General features: G+C 45.0%; 1 protein-coding gene across 1 annotated transcript in view; it reads right to left on the minus strand.

Moving 5' to 3' along the window:
- Positions 1–18,288, minus strand: part of COX10 (cytochrome c oxidase assembly factor heme A:farnesyltransferase COX10) — a 92,825-nt gene that overhangs the window by 27,859 nt on the left and 46,678 nt on the right. The window contains exon 5 of the mRNA XM_072352256.1: positions 6,738–6,808. Within this exon, the coding sequence (XP_072208357.1) occupies positions 6,738–6,808 (71 nt within the window). The remainder of the gene's footprint in view (positions 1–6,737; positions 6,809–18,288) is intronic.

The raw sequence follows: 18,288 nt of genomic DNA on the forward strand, positions 1-18,288 counted from the left end.
GCTGCAGCTGAAACGAATCCGGACGTGATGTTCGTTGTTAAAACCACCCTCCTTATTGCCTTAAGAAACAAAACGGAGATGTAGTTAGAGCTATATAATTTCCTGCTAATACACATTTTGATCTAAGGATAATGTGCGGTATCACCACTTTTCCGCGAGCTCTACAAAAGGACCTCTAATACCTCAGAACCATTTAATCAACATCCTATGCAGGCAGTGAATAGATAATTGAAATCTAAGTACTGTCATCCATATCCCCCTTGGGAAAGCGACACAGTAAGCATGATATCATTCCATTAGTCCGCCCTTTGATGTGGGTTCTATCCTCATCAACCTATATCTTAGCCTCGAGGTTGCTCCCCCCACCTCTCCATAACGTGGCCACGCCAGGAATACAGAGAACACCCCGCTGTTCAGAACGCACCGTGTACACTTCTACAAGGCCTCGGATGTGTCACAAGCATAAAGCTGCCTTTTTCATTTCTTGTTTACCAAATACAGTCAATGACAGCTTCTGGAGAACAGGGTGAAAACAAACAAGGCAGCCAGGAGGGCGGCGGTGGCAATGGAACGCATTTACTTGTTTCCAAATAATAAAGGTTGACTACAAGCAGGATAAAAAACCGCTTGGAAAGGCTGCTGTGATGGTGTCTGCTTTGAATCGTGCCCTGTTTAAACAAGAGGAAAACCTCCCGCTGCAAAAAGAAACATTTTTTATCATTCAGAACCATCTCAGGGCAGTCCCTTTAAAAACGAGGTATTTTCTAAACAAAATATCAGGATGTTTCCCTGCGGGGAATGAACATCGGAGCTCTCACAACCATTTCCCTTGAAGAACTGTAGATTTATGGAGTTTCTGTTTTATTTGTTTTAACTTAAATACGAGGAAAACCCATCTGAAATGACCACCCAGGGGAGCAGCCCGAGCAGCTCAGAGGGGGCTGATCCCTAAATGGGAACCAAAGTCGAGCTGAAAGCCTCGGGGAGATTTCAAACCACTGCTTTAAACCCCGGGGCTGTCTGAGTGCTGCATGCAGGTCTCAGCACAGCACTCAAGGATTTCCTCTCACTTATATCAGTGGAACTCCACCAATTCCAGCGGAGACGTTCCTGATTTGCATTCGTGTGAGCAAACAAAGAATCGAGCTAATTACCCCGAGATATCAACAGTGATTATGGGAGATTGTTTTCTATTCTTTTTTAATGCACTTTCTCAGCACCGAGTGCTTTTGCTGTAGCAGCAGTAGGTCTGCTCCATGCGATGGAAAGAGAACTCGGCCTCAGGCATTGCCAGACAGATCTGGTCCTGAGGCTCAATGAGTTTCTGAGTAAATAGGAAGGCCTGACACGCTGCAATTTCCTATCAGATAATGAACCTTCAAGTTGTATTTGCAGTTGTCACCACAGTTCATAAACATAAGCCATCAGCGTGAAATATTACTGACTTTGGAGCTCTTTTTGGTCTGATTCTTCAGGAGTTTATCTTAGAGTTGAACTGACCAAAGTCAACACTGCACTCAGAAACGTCAACAAGTGGGAAAAGCATTAAAGCCTCCATTAATTGCTGTAATAATTAAGAGAGGCCATAAGCTCATATACAGAACACAGCTCCTTGTTCATCGCTAAGTGAGGGAGTTAATGGGATTCCAGGAAAAAAATATTTACCAAACAACATGAAGATTTATTTCTTTTGAAGCATCAGAGGCATTATCCGTGTTGTGCCTTTCTGCCAAGTTAATAGACTTAAGCTTCTTAATTGCACAAGGAAAAACAACTTGAGAGAGCAAATATTTTGCATGAGGAGAATACAGTTAAATACCACAGCATGTTAGTCACATATTGAAGAGTTTATGGACAGGACTGGATAAAACCTGCAGCAACGTCCCAGCTGCCCCAGCAGGGAACAGGAGATGGGACTTTGCTCTCCTGAGGTCCCTGCAGCCTGAGACACCTCAATGCTGCCTGCACAGCATAGGCGACATGAGCCCAGAGGTGAACTAAGGGAGTAATCATGGCTTCAGTCCCAAGGCAGGGCTGTAGGAATGGGAGTAGGGAATAGCTGCAAAGGGGCAGAGTTGACACGGTAGTGAATTAGCCAGCTATTGAGAACACACTGTTTGATGTCGGATATGGAGATCCCCCCCCCCCCAATTATTATTTTCTTTTTTGTTTTTAAGATGAAAAACCATTCCCGTCCAACTATTAAGTTTTTACGAGTGCTTAGAGCAGCAGATCCAGCAGCACTGTAAGTTCATAAAAACAGATGCTTTCTAACAAGTGTGCACGCAGCTCCGTGTCCAACTGCAATCAAAGCTGTCATTCTGTACAATGTAATGGAGCAGGACACTTGTCATAGTAGAGGCTAAGCTCACCCAGCTACTGCAGCTCATACTGGAGATTTATTTAAATTAATCTGCAGGAAAATTAAATCCATTACTGTAAGAAGCACGGGAATAAATCATACCCAACAGGAAACTAGAAAAAGCTGCTGCCATTTCAGTCCAATCTAAGGTTGCGTGAGCGCAGCGACTTCTTTCAAGAGCATAAAAACAACCCATAGCAGGAAAAATAATATCAGCTGTTGTTCTAATGCAAAACACAAATAGGCCCAATGAGTTTAACACTACGGTCAAAGTAGGAAGAACATCTGAAGCTGTCTGCATTTCCAAACAAGACTCGAGGGTCAGCGGAGGGAGGGGACATGTGGGCAGGCTGGAATGATGGATGGCGTTTAGTGGCATGCTGCGTTTGGGTCTACCCGTGTTATTTTTGCAACAGGATGTCTCTGATTACTCTCTGAATAGAGAATAAGGATGGTTACGTCTCATTGCTCAGAGGGGAATTTTTTTCAGAGCCCTACAAATTAAATAGGACGCTGGAAAGCAAGAAGTCAATGAACTATCAGGTGCTGTTTGTCACAGGCTTAGCAAGAGTGTCAGAATTTTCCCAAGGGGCGTCAGCAGCAGCTTTGGGGCAGGCAGAAAGGTGTGTGCACTCCTCTCCAATGTACAGGAGACCCCAGCTCTGCAAGGCCCATTGGCATCCCTGCCTGTATGCTTTGCCCGGTGTCAGAGCCAGGGACAAAGCGTTTTATAGCAGGGGCACATCAAGTGTCTGGGTAAGTATTTCAGCCATAAAGTTGATGCAATCTATACAGGGAGCTTCATATCAGACAGAAAACAATTCCTTTCCCAAATTGCATCCTTCCTGAGTACTTTGCAGAACCGGCTCCTCATTCACAGGCTGCTGCTGCCTGGTGTGACAGCCTGCCTAAAGCTGCCTGATAGAAATACCCCTGAGCCCCATAGGCTGTGGTGACACAGACACCCTGCAGCACAGCCCTGCTTCCTTGCAGCGTGCTCACGTTCCTCATGTGATGCTGAAGGACACTTCCAGCCCTCAGCAAGTTGCAAAAGAGGATCAGCTGTGGGACCTTTGAACTCCATGAATATGTATGCAGGTAAAATGAGCACAAAAAAGCATTGCCAAGGTAGGTTTGGTTTGGTTTGGTTTCTCAAACTAAAGGCTTTGGACAGAAAGGGAGGGAAGAACCATTACAAGGCAGGAGCACAAGTCTTTTGAGGAGTGGCTGAGGGAACTGGGGCTGTTCCCAATGGTCTGCAGAAAAGGAGGCTCAGCGGAGACCTTATTGATCTCTACAACTCCCTGACAGGAGGTTGTGATGAGGTGGGGGTTGGCCACTGCTCCCAGGCAACGGCAACAGGATGAGAGGTGATGGCCTCAAATTGTGCCATGGGTTCAGGTTGGATATTGGGAAAAGTTATTCTCAGAAAGAGAAGTGATGCAGTGGCAGAGGCTGCCCAGGGTGGTGGTGGATTCACCATCCTTGCAGGTGTTCAAGAGACGTGGAGATGCTGCACTGAGAGATGTGGTCACTGGGCAGTGTTGGTGGAGATGGGCTGATGGTTGGACATGGTGATCTTAGCGGTCATTTCCAACTGTAATGACTCTATGATTTAGTTACATGGCAGCTTCTCTTAAACCTAGCTAAGCCCATCTAATCTTTGCTGAAGCTGCAAATGAAGGCCACAAAGCCAAACACATGGGAGCAATTTCCCTGTTACAGCATGACACATCTAATGAGCCTGTTCCATGAGTTAGCTTAGTGGAAAGGAAGACACAAGCTCATCCAGGGCTGGATGACTCAGGGACATTCAGGACCTCATGATGAGGGTTACCAGCTTGATTCGGGCCCAAGTTCTGAAAATCTGAGAGTTGCCTATAAAAGAAGCATCTCGTCCCAGTGTAACTTCTCACTGGGCATAGGTTCACACCAAGACCACCACTGGAAGCCCTTGCAAAGAGGTGCAGTCAATCAACGCTAGGCAGAGTGAAGGACTCCTCACTCTTCAAAAGGGGTCTCAGGCTCAGCACTGGACTGCACAAAAACTGGCGTGGTCCTACACCAGCTAACAGGACCTGTGAGAACTAAACAACTAAATTAAACGTGAAGAGAGAAGGGAAGAATGAAAAAATAAGGCCATTACATTTTATTTATGAGCAGTGAAAATGAGCATGGACTGTAAAATGATGCCTCATTTGCACCGCATATCACAGATACGAGTTTAAAAGGCACCAAAGACCTCATGAGATGAAACAGTTAAAGAGAAGAAAACATCAAAACTTAAATGACAGACAGATTTTAGTCCAGAACTCTGTATGTACCCCAGGCTTGTTGAGTTCTGTCCCCAAGGTGAGATACCATTCTCTTACCTACAATTTATCCATCTCTGTCCCGTCTGTTCTTGACTTATATGAGGATAATCATTTAAGGGTCTTATTTAACCAGCCAGAAATGAAAGAGTTCAAGGAACACCAGGGAATACGTGGCAAAAAATAACAAGCTTACATCACTTGCACTGGATTACTCTCCTCTGGCACACCGCAGGAGAAATAACGCCAGTCATGGTCTGCATGCTCACAAGTCTCCAGGGAATCAGGCCGGCATTATTCAAGGTAAGTGACACTTTAAAGAACTTTAAATTAGCTGTTGACAGTCAGGTAGATAGATTGACGAGTGATTACATGAAGTCCCCAGCATTACCATTTTGTGGTGAAAGTAAATATGAAAGGGGGGGGAAAGCAGAAAATACGTTAAGTATGGTTTTGTCAATCTGTGATGCAGTTGGAAGACAGTGAAGTTCATTGAAAGATGCTGGAAACTTCTAAAACTAATTGCTTTCTCTAAATCAGGAGTTGTCAGAAGGTTTCCCAGCAGAATCCCCACAAGCAATACGAGACTATGCCCCAAAAAAGGGGGAAAAAATGAAAGGGAAAGCATCCCCCCATCACCTTTCTCCCCAAGTGAGAAAGCATCCCTGCAGGCATTCAAGGCCAGGCTGGATGTGGCTCTGGGCAGCGTGGGCTGGTGGTTGGCGACCCTGCACATAGCAGGGGGTTGGAACTGGATGAGCACTGTGGTCCTTTGCAACCCAGGCCATTCTATGAAGTCTATGATTCTAAGAGGAAGCCAGCGCTCCGCCTGGTGCTGCACAGGAGGACACTGTGCATGCACAACAGATGTCCTCACTGCAGTTGTCCCTAAAATATGTTTTTTAAATAAAATTAACTCAGCTCAGGCATCTGTAATTAGCACCATCCTTGAGAACAAACCAGAGCGAGTTTATTGAAGCTCTCTGACTATTTACAGTGAGAGCGAATTTACCCTCAAGGTTCACTTTACTATTTTGTCTCAATTTTCTTGTAATTTCATCCATCACCATTTATTTTTTTCAGTCTTCCAAAGGTGATGGATAAAACACAGGAATAAATAGGACCAACTGTTCGCAGAAGCCTAAGGGAAAACAGGATTTTGTTATAAATAATCCTTGGCACAAATCGTGGAAACGCAATACTAAAATTGTTTGTTGAATCATTTATGAATTGGGCCTCAGTTTTAGTTTGCAAATAAGTTACAGTTTTTTGTTGATGTTCTTTTCCACTTGGCTTTTTTAGCTGGGAAACAGCCTTTGAGAAGCTGAGCTGATACGTAATGCAGAAGACAGAGTGACTGAAGGATCTTTTGAAGGGAAACTCTGCGCACATACAGCACTCCTTCTGGATTTAGATACAGGTGATGAGAAGCTAAATGATGACACTTATACCAGACGTTCTTAGATGCCACCGCTCTGAGTTTTCATTCCAGCTGTACATGTAGAAAAGGCAAAGGCAGCACAGTGCGCTATGAAACCACTGGGAAAAGAAAAGGAAGCCTTTAACGCAGGTCATTTTTAGCAGCGCCTCTATGGGATGGTTTCGTTGCTCAGGAAATGACAATCCAGGAGACTCAGGTGAATGCATGCAGTCTAACAGATAAAGTGGATGGATAAGAACAGCCCACCATCTCGTGTTCGTTCCAAGATGGGAAGTTTGGAAGATCTGTTGTTACAACCCAATGCAAACCTTCAAGAGAAGGTAATGACACCCTGATGCACTGCACGGTGTCTGGTCACACATGCAGGAGTACACAACAGGAGTGGAAGGTTTGCTTTCTTGAGGAGTTTGGGATTGCAGAGGACAGCTGATTAGCCAAACACCTCACATGAAAGTCACAAACATGAAACAGTATCAAAGAACAGAGAGCTGCGTTTCTTTTGTCTGCAAATTGCTATTTTTCCTCATCTGAGGAGAGCAAGAGAAACACTTGGAGACAGATAAAAGCAACATTAAGACCCATTGCTCATTAGCTGGAAGCAGGTGTGTGTGTGCAGCCTTACCTGATCTGTCCTCGCACCAGGGGTCTGTTTTTTGTCCTGTTCATATTCGAGTCAAACGGAACCTCAAAGAACTGTAATGATAAAAAAAAGAGGGAAGAACCAAAATGAAAGGATGCCGGAAAGCGTGCCACGCGTGGAATGCCGTGTCTGCATCTGCAGGTGCTTTCATCTCTTAAGTTTTGAAGGTTCAGAAATGCAACTAAAATGGCCAACTCCTTTCATGGAGCTTTGATAGTCTGCAGTAACACATCTGGCATCCCTTTAGAAAGAAAATCACCTGGAGGACAAAAATAGTTTGCTCAAGTCCCCCAGAAGTTCCTTATTTGAAGCAGAGGCTGATTCCAAGTTCTCGACAGGTCTGACAGAGCCTTTATATACGCTGTTATATGCACACGTACACACACACACAGCTCTGCCTCTGGTTTCATATTAAGACAAACAGCCCTCACCAATGTTGTGCTTCTGGTATTTTAAAGACAGATGCCTTTTTTCTAGATCCTCTACCTTCCAAGAACCTACAACCCACCCCAAAAACCAATCGGCTCTTGTGAAACGCGACCCAAACTGCACTGAGCACCTCACTTGGGCAGCAGGCAGCGAGCACAGCTGTTATTTAACACCACCAACCCAATCTGACTTGAAACACCACCTATGGGAACACTGAGGCAGCACTATCGGCACGCTACAAATTCCTGCAGGTTTCTGTAGAGCTGCTTCATAGAGAACAGCACTGGAAAAGCTGAGTGTGGTTTTCCATGCAGCAGCATAAAGGACAAAATAGCAATAAAAAAAATGAAATATACATATATATATAAAACACACCATGCTTCAGGGATTCACCAAAAGCTATTTATAGGCAGAGCAATATGTATTTATAGAAAGGGTATCTTCTACTGACGTTATGTCTGAGGTTTTGGGGGTAGGAACCCAATTACAGTGAACGTGTAGGAACAGCAGCACAACAGATCGGGATTTCAAGCCATCAGAAGGACATATTGAGCAGTCAGACTGCAGATGGATTTAAGGTGCCTGCTGTGTAAGGTCTATGTCGCTTCATCAAGCTGATGCATCCACTCACATGACAAAAGACAAAGTTTACAAACATCCTCGTCCTGATAGTGCCACGTTTCTGGCCTCGCTGTTTGATGGGGCTGCGTTCCCCGGTGCAGAGTGGAAAAGATCACCAAGAACAGCCCTGCTGTGGGTTGCACAGCCCAGCCCAGCATCACCGAGCCCCAAGGCACCAGTGCATAGCAGCTTCGAGGTGTGGGTCAGCTTTGCATCACTGCAGCACCACGGTGTGAGTGCTGGGGGGGGGGGGAGGGGAGAAAAGGGGGGACCTCACAAAGACCCTCTGTACAAAATGGCAACAAGTACACCCAGGGAAGGGAAAGCACTCTGTTTGGATTGGAAGGCAGTGATTGCTTCTGACAGCTCAGCATTTTGCTAATGGGTTGTTTCACTGTTACATTTCAGACACAATTACGCTAAATGAAGAAAAAATGTCATTTGACATCAGACTGGTAGAGCGATACAAGGGAAAATTCTGCAGAGTGAAAGTCTTTTCTTTCTCTTCTGAAAACATTTTGGGCTGCGTGCAGTTTTGTTTCACTCTGTTGGCACAAACCTCCCTTATTTGTATTTGCACTGACCGCCCAGAGCTGACGTCCAGCTGAAACTTGGGCACACACAGAGATCCCGGCTCTTAAATACTCACAGCTAAAAGCGTTCAGTGCGTGATGGGTAAAGCTACAATAACACCTAAGTTTTAAACTCAAGCTGAAACATAAGAAGGCAGAAATGAAGAACAGTTGGATGCCCAACGCTGCTGAGAGAATCGAAAGGTTCACACTTGGTATGATGTGACCATACTGTATCAGCCTATGACACAGTGCTGTATATTTCATATAGCAGTTGAGCCCTGAATAGAACAAGAAACTTCGGTCTGAGTGAGGCAGTCCCAAAGTCTGAATGAATCAGCTCAGACAGACAAGGCAGAACACTCTCCCATAGGTATTTGGGAAGGCAGCCACCAAAGGACAGCCAGGGGGTTAAACCTACAGCATCTACAATCCCAGAGTGACAAAACTTGGCAGTGATTCTCTAGACCCCATCCTAAATTTTTATCAGTGCATACGAGCATCCAAGACACCACGTTGGAAAAGAATAAATCACACCAGCTATACTTTGTGGTTTATTTCTCTGGCAGACTCATCAGACTCTCTGCGTAGATCTCATCTAGTTAATATACAGTAATTATATCTCAAACATCTAACAAATCTTAGATCAGCCGTCACACTACCGCTCACTGTTATTTACAGCCGTGCCTTCTGTCCTTAGCTGCTTCATACTGGTTTCCTCTATGTTTCTAAGTGAAACACTGCAGACTGCTTCATTTCTCCCTCCTGGCAATAGCAGCCCGCAGCACTGACTGGGACACACATTAATTACGTTATTTAGACTCAAGCAGGACTCCCAAGCTCACTCCTTCCACACCATCACCGAGCACTTGATTTGCAGTTAAATACAGCCACCACCTATTAAGTTCTCAGATTGAGTGGCCTGACTGTTCGCAATTAATTAGGGATGGAAAAGTCTGAGCACGGAGCTGTTTGCCTTCTGTGGTCATTCCTGCGGGAACAATTTCAGCTCCTGAATTATGACAATTCAATACCCTGATTCCTGTTAACACACAAACATAAATAGAGCACATTACGAGGAACAACATGTCATATAGTTTATCAAATGGATCGCCCGCATGGAGGCCAGTGAGCTTCTCCCATCCACTCTGCTGGGATCTGAGCACCCAGGGCCTGCTCTGAACTGGAACAGCAGATGCTGGAGGCAGCAACTGGTCTCCATGTATTGACATCACATTTCCCTCTGACTCTAAACACACGTTTACATCAGACAAATTTAAAGCCAGTGTGTAACCTTGCCATTAAAAAACTCGAGATATTCTGTGATTGTGTGATGAGTATCTCATGTGTTCAGAGCACAGTGCTAAAACAAGCACTGGGAATGCAGCAGGCTGCAAAGGTTCCAGCTCCTCCTTTGAGCCCTCCGCACTATCTGGTTGTTTCTACTCCGTGTGTTTTGAGCCATTTATCTCATATTGTGATAAAGTAACATATAATTACATAAAAGGCAAAGAAAAACAGAACATGTAATTTATGGTAAATAAGATCAAAGTCGAGATGATTATTATAGGTTTTCTCCCGGTTTCCTTTCAATCACTTTTATATGAAAACAACAAAGAATAATTAAAGTCTATTACAAAGGTCTTTTGATTCAATTGTACACAGATGTGCCTAAGAAAATAAGAAAGCCACGCAAGGGAAGCATTTTCAAAAGCACTCCTGTACTGATCTAACACCATCCTCACTGAACTCAATGGCAGTTTGACTTCAATGAGAGCACAGACAGACCAATACTGAGTGATTCTGAAAATCCCACCCTAATTGTACAAACAAGGGAAGGCTTTAGAGATTGCTGGCTTGGAGATGGTGTGTTTGAGAATCATAAAGGGCACGCAGCACCTGTTTGTCTTCGAGATATGAAAATAAAGCAAGCCAAATATTTTAAGGATTAGAAATGGCTTTTTTTGCTTTTCTTTCTTTTTGTCTTTTTTTATTTATTTAAAGCAGTATCTGAAACCCCCCCTGGCTCTGCACTTCCCAGCCTTGCTATAGACCTGCTTTAATATTTTCCATTTCAAAGAGGATCCTAATTAAAGACGAGCTTGATGCAAGCCTGAACAATGTTACCTACAGGTAGAGAAGGGCAGCTAAACCCCAAACTGTCACTCTCCAGTGAACCCAAGGAAAGCTGAGAGGTAAAGCAGCTGCCAAGCTGAGCTTGTTTTGAAGATGCGTTCTTCATATTGCCAGTGTTCAGCAGCCCATTGCTGTCTACAGGGAAGAGGACAGGAGGTAACTGCAGAGAAAGTGTTGAGATCTGTCACTTCAGAAACATATTTTCAAGGCTGAGAATGCAAAGACTCACAGACTTCAATTAGCACTTATTTGTCTTGTAAGATTAATGACGTGCTGTGCAGGCTTGGCTTTTAGGCGACCAGGACAAGATGTGCAGCTATTTCTCTGGCCACTTCCAGGCACGGGACTTTCTGGGGGTCCTCAGGGACATTTGTCCCTTGGCCTGAGAAATCTGACAGGTTTTTGTGCTTGATCACTGAGTACACCTAACCAGAAAGTGCCCTGAGTTCCCATGGCACACCGGGGACTTGCTTCAGTGCCCATTGAGTGACTTGAGATACCAGCCCAGCCACCCCAGGCACTGGGTTCTGAACCAAAGGGAAACCCCAAACCCACCCAAAGTGCCTCCAGGAGTGACATCCATCTTCCGCACAGCTTCCCATGACCAGGGCAGCAGGGAGATGTGCTCACACTGTATTTGTTGTCAGCTCATCCAAACCCCATTAGAGACCAAGAAAACAAGGAGTCATTAAAGGCTTGTGGCTTGACGTCCTCTTCATCAACACTTTTGCCACACAAAGTCCTCTGATGCTATCACAAGTGTTGTTACAAGGAGCTGGAATAGAGCGTGGCTGTGCTAACACTCAGGAGTGTCAGTGACAAGGTCCAGACAGCAGTGTGCCTCATTGCCCACATGGTCCACAGATCCCATTGCAACAGCCAAGGACTGGCACAGTTGTGACCATGAAGCAGGAAAACATAATTAAGGGCTACATCCTTTAGGCATGGACTTGGGCACCATTCTGCTCTTCCTTTGCACCTTAAAACCCAAATGGCTGTGAATGTGTCTCACAGATCTGAGCTCCACCTCACGTCCTTCCCTTGTGCTGATCCAACAGTGACCCAACCTGGACACATTTCACCCTGTTCCTTTCTGCCTGGATCATTACTTGATCCTTTCCAGTCACTTTAGGCATGACAAGAGGAGGAGAGGGAGAAGCTGTGATTCAGCTCCCACCTGAAGTGCACAACTGTGCAGTTTCTCTCTCCTTTAGGGGTTACACACTCCTCTCTATGCAGGCTTGGGATAAGGCAATAAAGCAGCATATACATCGTGTTTCCCTGGAATAAGAAGAGAAAACTTAAACTATTGGTACAAAATTTAACAGTTGGACTGCAGTCACCCAAAGTCAACCACCTACCCATGCAGGATTTGTGCCTATTCATAAATGATGAGCTACAAGTTGATGTCTACAAGCAGAGGTATGTGTTTATTCCAATGTATTTTAGGAACGATTGCAAAGTTGAAGAAAATCACCACTTCTGTGCTTACCAAAATACACCCCAAATCCCTTTGCAACGCCACGCTCCCAAAGAGATTCCTCTGCATTAAATCATGTTTGTCATGACAGCAGCGTGCCACGAGGACAACATGTAATTTCAAAAACAAACACAACTGCATACAGCAGCCTCTTTGCTGAAGATAGGAATTGCACAAGGTCGGTATCTGGTTTAAGTTACTCTGTGTCCTAAAATACACCAGGCCAGGTCCTCTGAACACAGTGCAGCTGCTTTGAGCAATACTGCAGATAAAACCCGATACTGAAAATGGCTTAGACAAATTCCTGTAGTGGAAGAAAGCTGTTCCTCAGGAACTCTTAGGGCAGTATTTTTGCTGCCCAGCGCGAGTGTGAGATGTGCATAATGCTCAGCCATGAGGCGCGAGCATCCTCCAGATGGCAACTGAGAGCCAACAGGCAGCAGCTTCCTTAGCGCCTGGCTGAGATGCAAAGCCTTTACTGCTCTCTAGGAACAAACCACAGGGATCCTGAGCCCTCCACAACATCGCTATCAGCCACTTTTTGGTCCCCTGGGACTCCTACAGAGAGCTATAAAACAAAGCTGCGTTGCTGCTGCTCTGCTTTTTTTTTTCCCCAGGAGATCAGAGCACGGAAGTGTAAAGGTGAGGTTTAAATCATTCCCACACATCTCCCATTGCCTTCCCATGTGTCCAGGATCCAGGTCATTTTAATCAGCTCTTTATAATTTGTCACTCCAACGATAAGAATACTAATCCACCACAATGTGCTTCCTGCCAGGCACCCGAATATTAATCCATAAACTGAGCTCTTATATCATGTGTAGGCGCATTCATTTTCACTGCTCGTGGCTTTCTTTCTTACAACACAGACAAAAGTAGTACATAAGCAGCAGGCCTGCCTGCTTTGGGCCACAGAAAGGTTACGTATTTATTTGCATACATGCAGTTTAATTACTCTCGAACACTTCTTAAGGTTTGGAAATACAGAATTGCTTTCTTCCTTGCACTTTACTGACACCTGAGAAAAACTGATTTGCTTTGGTCTGTCGGCATTTGGCAGAGGAGCCTTCAGCTCCTTCTGGAAAAGAAGCCTTGAAAGCTCAGTATTAAGAAAGGAGAAGAAAATAAACAAAAACAATCCCACACCAAAGCAAAAAACGAGGAACAAAATCTGGGCTCGAGATTCTAAGCGCGAACGAGGGTGTAAAACGGCATTAACATTGCCTAACAGAACAGCGGGACAACTCTGCCCAACTGTCACAGAAACGATCAGCTGGACCTCCCGGCAGCTCAGACCTCTTAATATTAATAAAATCATCCCCCGAGATTGAATTCAGTGAGGTACTGGAGAGCTGATGGCAGGGAGAGCTGATAAGGGGAAGAGCTGCAAGTCACGTTCTTACACATGGCGCATTCAGGCAAACTACTGAGTCTGTAGGAGATGGAAGTATCTCGTACAAAAAGAAATGAAGAAAAAAACAGAGAGAGAAATATCTGCAGGGGATTTGAAGATTTAACTGGCTGGAAAACTCCAAAAGATGCTCATTTCTTTTATTAGGAAGGGCTGTGAATGCTGAAAGACCGTATGAAAGGCTCAACGAATGGTGCATCACCACCTATGTTTGTATAACATCAGTTTGGCAACAAAGCAAATTCAGACTAATAGCCGTCCCATCTCCCATCTGCATGGAACTTAATGGGGAGCTATCAGTGTCCTCATTACACCTCTTTTCTCCAGCTGATTTCCCAGACCCCGGACTCCTTCACAAAGCCAGCCCAGTTCTGCTGATCAAAAGGAATAAAGAGCTGCCTACAAAACTAGATGGAGTTTCTGTTCAAGCCGAGGGGTTTTACCCAGAGTAAAGTAGTTCTGGTAAGGGCTCTATCTTCAAAACACCACATTTTTATGCAGAATACGCACAGTTGCCAAATATAGCAGCAAGGTACAATCAAATAACAGATGTACAATATGCATTTAATTAGCTCCAGTTTTGCAGGTAAAATCAAGTTGTTTTTTTTCTTCTTATAAAGCATCATGCACAAGCCAGGACCATTAAACGAGGGTGGCCATCATTATTCTCTCCTGTTAAGGGACGGATGACAAACCTCTGCATGGAGAATCCAAGTTGCAAAAACATCCCAGACCAATAAATAGCTCTCACCTTTTCTTCCCCTTCATTAAGACAGAAAGTGAAGCAACAGCCCCACCAGGACCCATCAGAAAGCACAAACAGCCCAACCTGTTGCACGGCATCACATCATCCGTCTTTCTAAAGCTGTCAAGAAATGTTTGTCATTCCAATACTGCTTGCATCTCCCAAACGCTAAGATAACATGCCCATCAATCTCAGCTGGAGTTAAAAGAGGAGTTGAAAAATAAATAGTTCTGAGTCATGTTACTAAGAGGGATTCCACACACTATTAATTTTAGCTTGGAAACCAATTAAGACCCCAAATCAGCATTACCTCCCGCGGCTTTTTAAGGCATAATGACCTATTTGCTTGCTTAAATTTATTTATTTTATGACAGCGAGCCTTTGAAATGCTGTAGGAGTTTAAACAAAAATAGGGCTGCACGATCCTCTCTATTTCAGTAGGCCACTCTTTAAACAAAAGAAGAACAATAAGGAGCACGATGGCACAGAAAGGGCAGCGTGGCAGAATGAATGGGGTTCATGCAAAGCTATTTGTCAATCCTTTGGAGAAACAGTGACTAAAGGAGAGCTCCTTGCCCATCCAAGAGCCTCCAGCTCCCGCAGCACAGATCATGGGTGTCACCATGGATGTCACCCAAAGCAGCCATGCACTCAGAGCACCTTTTTAATACTGACATGCAAATGCTGCTCTTGGCACATTTGTCTTCCAGGTGCCTCCAACACTGCACTTGTTTGCTAAGCGTTAGTCTAGTCCTGACTGCTACGGAGGAAAGAAATCAGCCCCATGGCCTCATTCCCTTGAGTGCATGCAAGTCACAGCAGAACAGACGAGTGGCTTCACATGGGGTTAAAGCCAGACTCTGCATTATGGACACTGCTTTTATGTTCCACGGAACTAAACTCAGAAGCATGGGAAGTCTTTGTGTGATAATGGAAGCACATCACAGTGCCTAACCTTCCAGCACAACCAGACAAGTAGGAAGGTACGCATGAGAAGACAAAAGACAGATCCAGCACAAGGTCCAGCTTCCACTGCTGGCAAATGCCCTGTCCTTAAATGCATCACAGCGCAGTTCCTGCACCAACAGTCCCAAGAAGTGCTTACATGACCATCGTTAAACACAAAGTGCTGAAATGAACTGCGACATTTAGTAATACCTCTTATGAACCATGATTTATAGAGGAAGCATGAAATGAAACTAAAAAAAGCACATGGTTACAATGCCCTGTGCTGTACTGGACGAAAAAAAAGAGCCAGATACGAAAAGAGCAATTGAAAATCATGGATAGGTGAGCACAAGCATCCTACCAAGAGTCCTGCTGCAGAACTGCTCAGCCCATCTACTTATTTAACCCATGTAACAGGAGTTGTGGCCTTCCAATACTTGAAGGGAGCATATAAATAGGAGGGGGGATGGCTGTTTATGAGGGTGGACAGTGATAGGACAAGGAGGAACGGTCTTAAACTGAGACAAGTGAAGTTTAGGTTGGATATCAAGAGGAAGTTTTTCACCCAGAGGGTGGTGACGCACTGGAACAGGTTGCCCAAGGAGGCTGTGGATGCCCCATCCCTGCAGGCATTCAAGGCCAGGCTGGATGTGGCTCTGGGCAGCCTGGTCTGCTGGTTGGCGACCCTGCACATAGCAAGAGGTTGGAAAAGGATGAGCACTGTGGGCCTTTGCAACACAGGGCATTCCACAATTCTGTGATTCTATAAGTATTATCATTAGAATTAGACCTAATTGAGTTTTACAAGTCACTTAAACACGCAGACTGTGTTATTTAGTAAATGCCACTTTTGCTTTGCTCTGTGCTTCAGTTCTTGTTTAAACAGAGCGGCAGAAAGCTCAGGTGGAACCCTCAGTTTCACTGTATAAAAAATGGCGAAATGATCATGTAAACGTGGCTGCAGAAATAAGTGCAAAACATATCACACGTGCTCCCAGCCAAAATATAATAAATGAAAAATAAGAAGAAAAGAACAGTAATCAAGGTAAAAGAAACTGAATGCAAGTGCCTTGCTGCAGTGAGAAGCAGCTGCACAGCACCTCCTTGGTGCACCTTGGCAACTCCTGTCTAAACATCCACTCGTACACATAAAACTTGGGAGAGGTATTTTCTGCACCGAAACATACACAGAACAGGTTTGGAGGATTGCTCACATGGTTCGAAGCGCTTCGTTTCCACACAAGCATATGCATTTACTATATAAATATTTATAGTTTGGCAGTTCATCCTCCAAAGCTGCATGGGTTTTCTCCATTGGGTTGAACCAGCGAGATTTCCTCTGAATTTCCACATTTCCAGATGCTTTGCTCGAGCAGCCTTGATGGAGAACAGTTGTGCCTATTAGCAGACAAGCTGCTGACAACTGAGTGCAGCTTCTCAAAGCTGGCAGAGAGATAATCTGGCACCGCGATCTGATAAGCTACAGAGAAGAGGCACAGAGGCCTGCAAACAGTGCGAAGTCAGGGGAAAACCTGGTCAGCTCTGAGCCTATCCTTGGGGCATTGCCCTGAAATCTGGAGGAATTAACAACAAATATAGTTAAAATAGGGCTCTTTCCCTGTGTTAGTTGTTTGAAACGTGACAAAGGGCAAAAAAAGAAGCTAAAAATGTCTTTGTTTTACAAAAGGCATTATTTTGGGGGAGGATGAACAGAAAACGCATCAAGGAGGCTGGAGATGTTTGCTACCAGCACTCTTGTCTTCTCTGCAGCCCTGCAACCATCACACACTGCTGCTATCACTGAGCATCGGTACCAAAGGACACGAGCAGAACAAGGGAAAGCCAACACAGAATCATAGAACGGCCTGGGTTGAAAAGGAACACAACACTCATCCAGTTCCAACCCCCTGCTATGTGCAGGGTTGCCAACCAGCAGCCCAGGCTGCCCAGAGCCACATCCAGCCTGGCCTTGAGTGCCTGCAGGGATGGGGCATCCACAGCCTCCTTGGGCAACTGAGTACCATGTTGGGGCTGCTCAGCCCAGGCAGGAAACAGTCCTGGCAGCACAGCTTCACCCATCCCAGCAGCAGGGCCATCCTGCTTTCTGAGCATGATCCTCAGTGAACTCCTGCACTGTGCCAGACCAGACAGCAGTTGCGTTCAGGCAGCACTGGAGTCATTCCCGGGTAGATAAAATCTGTTGCTTTTTTCTCTATGCAAAGACCAAAAAATAAAAAAACTCCCATAAAAAACATAAAACCTCATTTATACTCTTCCACTCCTCCTCAGGCAATCGGTTTTGGCCACTGTTGAGAGGCAGGATTTCTTTGTTTTGACCCAGAATGACTTTCCCAATGCATTTTCCAGGTGAAGGGAATTCCCTCCTTCCCCCTGCTGCCCTCCCACCCGCTCCTTAATTAAAGTCAGTACAGAAACCCCGCTGCAGACTGAAAGCGCTCAACAAACGAGTAGGTTGGGGAAAACACTCCGTTAGCCATTATTTTTAGTGCTTGTTTATCATCTTCGAACTGACTAAAAATAGATAATGAAGAGGATTATTGAAATTAACAAAGAAGGAGGAGAAAAACAGAAGACGCGTCCAAAAGCAGAAGAAGGAAACCCGTCCATCACTTTCTGATCCGCTGCCAGGGAACGGGGATGTCTTTTAGAGTGTAATTAAAGAATATCTTTAATAAAGTGGCGTGGCAAAGGGAAGGGATGTTTGAGCAGAGCTGTCAGAGCTCAGAGCCGCAGCCCCAGCAGCCAGGCTGTGGTTGGGAGCACACAGGGGCTCCCAGCTCCCAGACATCAAGGCACTCACACGGAGCCGGGCTGCCTCCGCGGTCAGGTTCACCCAAATACCTTTTCCATGAACTAATCAAATAGGCATTTATCAGCCAAAAGAGGAACATTGCAAAGCAAAAGGGGTTTATGGAGGAGTTTTTGCCCCCCCCTTCATAAAGAGGCCCTGAAACTTTCAGTCCAGAAGGTCTGAGATTATCAGGGCAGAGCCAGCTCAGCACAAAGCATCCTTGATGTCTAGACCAAATGAAAAGATTAGCAGGTCTGCAGCAGCCCTGATTACACCAGGCCCATGCTATTTTTCCAGCGGATGCTTTCATAATTAAATATCAAGTAACAGGAGGCGCTTTCACATTTATGTCATCCTCACCTTGGAAAACAATAATAAA

The sequence above is a fragment of the Excalfactoria chinensis genome, chromosome 17 (genome assembly GCF_039878825.1).
Source record: "Excalfactoria chinensis isolate bCotChi1 chromosome 17, bCotChi1.hap2, whole genome shotgun sequence".
NCBI classification, from domain to species: domain Eukaryota; kingdom Metazoa; phylum Chordata; class Aves; order Galliformes; family Phasianidae; genus Excalfactoria; species Excalfactoria chinensis.